Source organism: Spodoptera frugiperda, chromosome 9 (genome assembly GCF_023101765.2).
Source record: "Spodoptera frugiperda isolate SF20-4 chromosome 9, AGI-APGP_CSIRO_Sfru_2.0, whole genome shotgun sequence".
In the NCBI taxonomy this organism is placed as follows: Eukaryota; Metazoa; Arthropoda; class Insecta; order Lepidoptera; family Noctuidae; genus Spodoptera; species Spodoptera frugiperda.
This window is the reverse complement of record NC_064220.1, coordinates 2,551,399-2,561,113: the sequence shown is the minus strand read 5'-3', so window position 1 is coordinate 2,561,113 and position 9,715 is coordinate 2,551,399. Positions and strand designations below refer to the sequence as shown.

General features: G+C 35.5%; 1 protein-coding gene across 1 annotated transcript; it reads left to right on the top strand.

Moving 5' to 3' along the window:
- The first annotated feature begins 838 nt into the window (after positions 1-838).
- On the top strand, positions 839-5,640 carry LOC126911014 (uncharacterized). The gene has a single exon (XM_050695754.1). The coding sequence runs from the start codon at positions 1,034-1,036 to the stop codon at positions 2,276-2,278; it is 1,245 nt and encodes a 414-aa protein (XP_050551711.1). The 5' UTR covers positions 839-1,033; the 3' UTR covers positions 2,279-5,640.
- The last annotated feature ends 4,075 nt before the right edge of the window (positions 5,641-9,715 follow it).

The window sequence follows — 9,715 nt, the reverse complement described above, 5'->3', positions numbered from 1 at the left end:
CTATAGTAGTAATTTGTTTGTTATAAAACAATTTAAGGAAATGAATGTCCATGTTTCAACGTTTCGATTTCGATCTTTTTATCATCGAGTTTATATATAGACTCCCAATTTGATTACAATGTCGTGCTCTGAAGTTTCAAACAAACTTTAAGAGAGAGGAACAGAGAGGCAACAGCCCCTTTTCTAAGAAAATACACAGTGTTTGTTACTTGGAAATGTTAGAATAAATAAGTTTCAAAGATTTAATAAATAATGAAATTATTTCAGAGGGAAATATATTAAAGATTTTATTTAAACTTCTTTAACGTTTTATCAATTTTAGTCAAAATATTACCAGAAATGTATAGTAGGAGCAATCTACAACAATAGATGACTAATTTTTATTTGAATGCCGTCTGATAAATTACTTTAAAACATTAAACACGTATTTTTTATTTTCTTTCGCAAACACATACTTTCGAAGATATATTGACTTGAAATATCACATCATCAGAAATAATGTAGTAGCTCTCTCTCCTGAACTTAGCTTTGTTTTATCTATGTATTGTTTTTTCATGCGACAAAATAAAAAAATACTAACAAATATTTTTCCATTACTTAACTGACGGACTAATTTTTTTATTTACATATCCCGTCATCATTCCTATTGTGACAGAAAAGGGGATATGCTTTTCGGGAGAATAAGAAGTGTTTTGTTATTAAAATATCATTAAAGATTGCATGTTCAACAGAATAGCCCATTAACATATTTAATAAGTACCACATATCATGTGATTTTCAATTTAACCATCATTCGGTTTTCACCCTACCACATTCAAAACAACATACCATACTTTTTCAGTCATTAGACTCGATACTAAGCGGTCGTGATTTTTGTGCTGAGTAAAATGAAACATTTTAATTAATTATTATACTTTTCTATCAATAATTCTGCGGAGTTGTAATATTGAGTAAAGTGTGTCGCGTTGTTTTAAGTGAGTCATCATTGTTTGGTACAAGATGAACTAAAACTATTAGACTATTCTGTGTTAATATGTCAAACCCGGGTTTAAGCCCTTTCGGGCGTAGCCAATTGCTAAGACGTAGTCCACCCCCAACGCCCTCACCTGCAGAACAACATCAACTAAGAGACCCAGAGCCGCCAGCGTCCTCAGAGCATGAAGTTGAATTGATTTCTACGCCAGAAATACAGAAATGGATGGGTGCCATAGAAACAATATTATCGGAAGTTTGCACTATCGTGTCGGAGGGAAAAATGAATAATGACCAGAAGTTACGCGTCACTAACCTTTGCCGTAAGGTCTCGCATGGGACATCGCAACTGGCGGTACAGTACCAGTCCCTAAAGCAAAAAACCCTTCAAGCACATGTAACCATCCAGCATCTTCAGGGTCGGCAGGACATTGCAGATTCAATTAAAGAAATAAAAAAGGCAGTTGAAACGGATCGGAATACTGGTAGTATTTCCTATGCCAATGTGGTGAAAAAAGGAGAAAATCTAGTACGCCCAGCTAATTTCCAATCTATAGCCATATACCCTGCAGATAAGACGCAGTCCAGTGACGACACAAAGACTCTAGTACAAAAAATAATCTCGCCTGAAGAATTAAAATTGCGAGTCCGTGGCATGAAAAAAATTAGGAATGGAGGCGTAATCATAAGTGCGGATAGCAAGGGAGATATTGAGAAACTAAAAGCTTCCGAAAAACTCGTTTCCTCAGGCCTCAAAGTCGAAGAGCCTTCCAAACGCCGTCCTAGAATAGCAGTCATTGGTGTCCCAGTTGCTCTTACGGAAAAAGAAGTATTGGACTGTATATTCGAACAAAACCTATCCGAAAAGCTGGCCAATACCTCGCGTGAGTCCTTTTTGGAAGAGATAAAAGTCAGCCACAAATCAGGGAAGAAAGATCGGCCTACCTGTAATTATATCCTAGAGGTACCTGCAAGCATTAGAAAAATGCTGATAATTCAAGGCCGCATTTTTATAAATTGGACGTCATGCCCCGTAAGGGATTTTACAATTGTAACTAGATGCTACAACTGCCAACAGTTTGGACATGCAGCCAAGTATTGCCGCGAAACCAGACCCACATGCAACCTCTGCGGTGAGATGGGTCATGCTTTTAAAGAGTGTCCCAACAAATCGTCTCCACCCAATTGTGCTACCTGCAAACGCTTTCAGCGCAAGTGTGATCATCCCACTGGTCATATGAACTGCCCGGCACGCAAGTATGCTGAAGACAATTACATTAATTCAATTGATTATGAAGGCGCCTAAGAGCGCCAATTATATATTTATTAAGTAGCACATATACAGTAGGGTTTCTATAGTTTCTAACTTTATGTCAGAGCAATTAATCAGTGACATTGACAATTTTTCCGTATCTGAAGTCATAGTTTGTAACGTTGAGGAGTGCAAGAACTTTATTACGGCCGATAACAAAACGATTACCTTACTAACCCAAAATATTCGCAGTATAAATCGCAATTTTACCGGTTTTCAATTGCTATTACAGAATCTCGACTTATGCTGTGATATTATTGTGCTAACAGAATGCTGGTTATCTAAACAAGCAGACAATTTGCCATCGCTTGACGGTTATACGCTATATAAAACTAACTTAAATACTAACCAAAACGATGGCCTAGTTGCTTACATTAAACATACATTAGAAGTAACAGTAGAAGAACCTTTATTTCCAGGCTGTAATTGCCTATTAATTAAAATTAACCCCGACATTGTAGTTATGGCTATTTATAGGCCTCCATCTCAAAACATGGACCTATTTCTAGACTCGCTTAGTACTACATTAAGTAAAATATCTTGTCATAAAAATATTATACTCTTAGGTGACATTAATATTAATATAGCCTCTGGGAAAACCGAAACCCAAGCACATAACTACCTAAACATCTGCACATTTCATGGACTTTTGCCAGCACATAATCATCCCACTCACCAGAGTGGTTCATGCTTAGATCATATCATTATTAAGACAAAATCACCATCTAAAACATTTATTACTAATTCTTCGCTCACGGATCATCAGGCTATATTATTAACTCTACAAATATCTCCATCTAGAAAAAACTGTTTGCGTAGCTTTGAAAAACTAAATATGAAGAGTCTTGAAAACGACATGCGTGACATCAATTTTGACGCTGTTTTTAATTCCAATGATCCTAATGCCTCGTTGCAATATTTTATTGAGGCGTTACAAACACGCATCAGCAAAAACACACTAAGCAAATTATTACCTAGAAAGTATAGTAACATCAAACCATGGATAACGCCAGGTCTTGTCCGCTGTATACGCCATAGAGACAAACTTCATCAAAAGTTGAAGCAAACTCCAGACAATCTAATACTTTCAGTTACCTATAAACGGTACAGAAACTTTTGCAATACTCTATTGAAAAAACAAAAAATACAATACGACCGAGCACAGCTTCAGAAAGCGGGAAAGAATAATAAGCTAATATGGAAATTTATAAAAAGCAATACCTTCAGACAAACAAAACCAGACACTCAGCTTGATCTTTTGTCAACCTGTTTGAACCCATCTGAAGCAACGAATAAAGTAAACAACTACTTTGTTAACGTTGGCAAAAATTTAGCTGAGAAATCCTTTTCCAGAAATGCAATCACTCAAAGTATGCCTGTGGCACATAACTCTCTGGGCTCTTTCGTATTATTAGAAACAGACGTTCAGGAAGTTTTATGTATAATAGATGGACTAAAAGACGTTTGTGCTGTTGGTTGGGATAACATCCCTAATAATGTACTAAAAAATTCAAACACCTTATTGCACCGCCTCTAACACACATCTTTAACTTATGCCTAAGTAAAGGAATATTTCCGAATCTGCTTAAAAAAGCTGTCGTAAGCCCTGTTTTTAAAGCTGGGGACAAAACCGATGTCACTAATTATCGACCCATTGCAGTATTAACAGGCCTTTCAAAGATTTTGGAAAAAATTATAAACACTAGATTAATTAAGTATCTTGAAAAGAACAACTTACTATCAGATAAACAATTCGGATTTAGGCCTAAAAGATCAACAAACCAAGCAGTTCATAAATTAACAAATCTCATCTGTTCTAATCTAGATAATGGCATGGTCACTATTGGGATCTTCTTAGACCTTGCGAAGGCATTTGACACCATTTCTTGTTCCCTATTATTGCACAAACTGGAAAAAATGGGTATAAGAGGAGCACAATTAAAATTATTTGCTGACTATCTCAGTGATCGTCACCAGTGTGTGAAAATTGGTCAAAACAAAAGTTCTGACCTAAAAAACAGTGGGTTCGGGATTCCTCAAGGTAGTATTTTGGGCCCTACCCTTTTCTTAATTTATATAAATGAATTAAGCAGCTTGTCACTTGAAAATGGTGTCATTATGTCATATGCTGATGACACAGCTCTTGTGTTCTCAGGCAAATCAAAAGATGAGGTCTATGAACTTGCCCAAAAGGGTTTCAGTATAGTGTCTAATTGGCTTCACAATAACCTGCTGACATTGAATCCAAATAAAACCAAGTACATGTTATTTACTATAAGAAATACTAACAATTCTACCACTAACCTAAACATTTATGCACACAATTGTCATATGAGTACCTCCGCTGACACAGCATGCGCTTGCCCTACTTTACAAACAACTGACCATATAAAATATCTAGGTGTCACGATTGACGCCCAGCTTAACTTCCGTAAACATATTGACTTATTATGCACTCGAGTTCGTAAATTAATATATGTTTTTAAAAATTTGCGTAACATAGCAGACTTCACTTTAATTCGGCAGGTGTATATGGCCCTATGTCAGTCTATTCTTACCTATTGTATTAGCTCCTGGGGTGGGGCTCCTAAAACTATTCTCTTGCCCCTGGAACGTGCCCAAAGAGCAATCCTGAAGGTCGCTAGCTTTCGTCCATTCAGATTCCCCACCCACCAGCTTTACAGGGAATGCAAAGTACTCACAGTACGCCAGCTATTTATTTTGAATATAGTACTACTCCAGCATGCTGAACTTGGTTTTAGCCCTGTACCTTCTGGCAATAGGAGAAAGGATTTAGTTTGCACTAACACTCGGACGAAACATGTATTTACTAACAGATTCTATTTATTTCTAGGACCATATTTATATAACAAAATTAACAGATTGCTAAAGATTTATAGTGTAAGTTTAAATAAGTGTAATTTAGTACTAACAGAATATTTACAGTCCCTCAATTACGCAGATACGGAAAAATTGCTAGAAGTGTTAAACTAAATTGCTTATTTTAGTAAATTATATAATAACTAGTATAGTGTATTTTAATAAATAAGGACACTTTGCCCTTGCTTAGTCTTCAATAATTATGTAATGTGATAATGATATTAAAATGATATCCGATAAATATTCTAAGCCTTGATAGCCTGAAACACAGGTTTAAAAGAACCTAGTTCGGGTAGTCCCTATATTTTAAAATTAGAACTGTTTTTTTATTTTATTATTGCCTATATGTATTAGCCTAGATTAACTTAGTTTTTCCGATTGTTATTCTTAAGACCATTTTTTGTTTTTACCTCAACATCTGTGTCATTTTAATTATACATGTGATCTATGTTTTTAATAAATTTTATTTTATTTTATTTTTTATTTTTAAAAGCTTCCAGCGAAATGCATGTTTGACGCGTAGCAGATTGGCTACGGCGTAGCAGGGATCACCATGGCAGCTACGCCGTAGCAACAATTCAGAACCAATTTTCCATGAAATGCGCTATGCTACAGCGAGGGTTGTAAAAATGAAAGGAAATGCTCGAAATTTTTTGACTTTAAATGAAAATATTTATTTTGTGTAAATAAAAAAAAAATTCTTTAATATTTGGTTTGATGAAATAAAATCTTTATTTACAAATATGTATATTGGGCGAAGCAGTACGCTTCATATAAAATGTATGCAACTCAAAATGTAAATGGAATATATTTTAAACGAGCCAGTATTTGTATTTTAATTTGAATTTATTCGATCGTGATTTGAGAGGCTCGTAGCCAATTAGTGTAGGTAAAAAAAAAAATGCGTGTTATAGTGTACCTATTATAACGGTTATCCACTATTGTACCTTCATACCTTTTTATCCCTGAAGGAGTAGGCAGAGGTGCACATTACGGCACGTAATACCACTGTACAATGTACACCCACTTATCTTTTCACTATTTGTGTTATAAGTTCCATGTAATAGGAGCTATGTAAAGAGCCTATTACCATAATTATAGTGGGCCAAATTTTCGACACCGTGCTAGTACCGTATTAAAAAATTTTCAGAACCCGAAATTATTATATCCATTATATCCAGATATTGTGTAATAATCGCTTACAGAGACATTGTGCTTGTTATTTAGTGGCTCAAAGCAGGAGTAGGAACGAGTTGGATTTTAGTCAGTAAGAGTATGACACTCCCTCTCGCCTCACCCAAGACGGGAAAAGTCATGGAGGATTTCCCCCCTCAAAATAAAGACGTACATATAACTATGTCATCCAAGATCAAAATATCTTCAATGTCATCGATAAAAGAAGAAAAAAAATACGTCTATACGATATATCAAACAGTTTCTGTTTTATGCGAGATTTAGTTCGAACAAAATGGCTTTTGATGTCGTCGCAATAGTATCTTGTATAAATCAGTGTACATATGACGGGCTTACCTTTAATCGTAAATCATTTGATGTGAATAGACGACGAAAATACTTTCGGCATGTATTTTTATATATTTGTTAGAGATATATTATTCTGTGGAGGTTCTCGTTAACGTGAGTATAGACTATAACTTTTTCTGGAGTAATTCTGTGTAATGTAACGTTCTTACGAATAGTTAGTAGTAGTAGAATACGGGCTAAAACTAAGTTTCCAAAGCATTATAGTTCGTAAAAATACGAAATGTGTATAACTCAAAACTCACTTAGGTACCTAAGTTCAAGTCAAACTTACTTGCGAAAAACAAAGTCAACGTTTTTTCATTTCTTTATCAACCACAACACTTCTTTATCTTATTATCGCATCACATTCTCCCATACGAGGTAACAAGAGAACGACCAGCAAACTAGCAATCTCCATAGAAACACGAGTACATATGACCTCCTATATACACATGGCTACATATAAAAAACCAGTATAATTTGAACTTCAAATGTACGAAGAGATCTTACAAGGCGAGACCACGGTAAACTGGTTTTAAGTAGCCATGTTGGTATGTACAGCACTATAAAATAAACAACTCTATATAGTTTCCTAGGCAATGTCTTGTTGATTCTGTATTTGTTGCACGTGTGACCTTTTTCTCAGTAAACAACAGCCTTCAACGTTCCGTGGGTGTGGGTGTATTTTGTATGAAGAATGGCTCTTTATTTTAGTAAAGTAAAAATATTTGGTAAGAAGTTAGGTCAAAAATATATTATTATGATGAAAAGAAAAGCAGTGGAAAGATGGGAAAAGGTCATTATATTGTTTCTGAACTTTTATTTTTTATATAACTATGCCCCACACTACTACTTTATCCTGTGTCGTGGGTGCGTTTACAAACGTACAAGTTCACATACACATGACACCCAGACCCGAAACAACAATTTGTGGTTCACACAATGAGTTGCTCCGTGCGGGAATCGAACTTGCTACCCGTTGCGAGGCAGCCAGTTGCCCAGCCACTGCACCAACCGTGCAGTCGAACTACTTTATAGTGATATTCGTTTTAAGTATTTTTATGTAAAGTGGGATATCTTTCAAAGAGATTTTCAGGCAAACGACTGTAACTTCAATATTAGAAGCTTATCTATATTATAAACGAGTATTTGTAGTACATGCCAATTTACATTTTAACTGAATTTTTATTACATCACTTTCTATTTCGAACATTTTCTTCTAATCCCATAAATATGAACATCACATAAAAGTATGTATTTAATCAGATCCCGGTATATTTTTATTTTCCAACATCCCCTTACGAAAATATACAAAGATAAATCAAGCGACGTTTTCCTTAGTCTCTTGTCTGTAGATTTATGATTTATACCTTTCATGCCCCTCTGAGCAATGTAGTGAAGCAATCTGTTTACGAAGACCGGTGTTACCTCTTGACTTACATGCATACATAATAAAATATTTGAAGGTAAACATGTTCTGTTTACGGTTGGCACAGTGATTTATACTATGTCTATTAAGTGTAAATCACTATGCCAACTGCATGCACTGGGTTAAGTAACCTTTCCCTATCCAATTTTTACTTACAAGGTCACTTGACTAGTTTCAAGCCTCGCCAGGGGCTTTTATAATGAGCTACATATCGATACCTTAATTGGCAAACCAGCTAACTCCACATTTTGTCCATTTCTTTTTTGTCAATATCGTAGTGAACATAAAGTATGATAGAATTTTAAAGTATGATAGAGTTTTAAGTGTCTCCAGAAAAAATTGTTAGCGATATGCAGTCACTTTTTTTAAATCTGGCCCTTAACTTTCTCCTGTGTCGTGAGTTCATTACCAAACACAAATTCACATACACACTACAATTAAACATGGAACAACAATTTAGGGATCATACAAAGAGTTGCGCATGCTGCTCATGATGAAGACTCCCTCTGTGAGTTGAAACTAGTAGAGCTTTTCTCCATTAATTTACGTGAGTAAACCGAGATTTTATATTATAATTATTATAAAAATACAAAGAGTTCTTTCGTACCCCCACCACGTTGCGCAGCAGTCGGATCACCCAGTCCATGCTCTAACCATACAGTCCAATTATTATTGTTTATTAGTTTTCTCCTCAGAGTCATCATGTTATAGTGATTCCATGAACTAATATCCAGCCTATCCTTTGTCCTTTAGGATTTAGTCTAAAACTAAGATCCCAAGTGACGAGGCCGGAAACAAACGTAATTAACATGTACAAACATTTGAGGTCATGAACAAACAGTTTCTGACATTAATTTCGGCTTAGAGAAGCACAGAGTAGGCGCTGGTATTTAGATATATGATTTTAAGCCTTAGTCTCGTAGATACTAGATTGCTATTCCAATTTATCTAAGGTTTGACTGGATTCAGGTCCTGTAATTCTTTTTTTTTTAAATCTCAGCATTAGATTTGATTTTACCTCGTTATTGCTCATTTAAGCATGATCCGGAGCTGCGGACTACCGGGTTCACCGGTGCTCCGGCTTGAAAAGGAAGAGTAGGAACGGGGTGGTTTTTAGTCAGTAAGAGTCTGACACTCCCTCTCGCCTCACCCAAGGCAAAAGGAGAGAAGACATTGCATGATTTACCCCCTATAAAAAAACGCATTGACAATATAATCGTGTTATGCATTCTCGTTGAGATAGGCAGAATCATGATTAAGTTAATTGCTTAACAAAGACTAGAATTACAGATTATGTGCTGTTACTGATAATTTGGAAATCGCAACTCAAAGGATTACCTACTCAGTACAAATACCAATGAAGTGGTAAACAGAACTAGAATTTTCTCGTTAAAACAATGTGAAACAGCGTTGCAGAATTTATTCCGTAAACCATTAACCATTTCATTCTTAGAATTTGTTACATTCGAATTCATTTCGGTCAGTTAAAACTGATTTAAATCAATATCGATATTTTATTATGGTATAAACTGGTAAATGAGCATACGGATCACCTGATGGTAAGCAATCACCGTGGCCCACGGGCACCCGAAACACCAGAG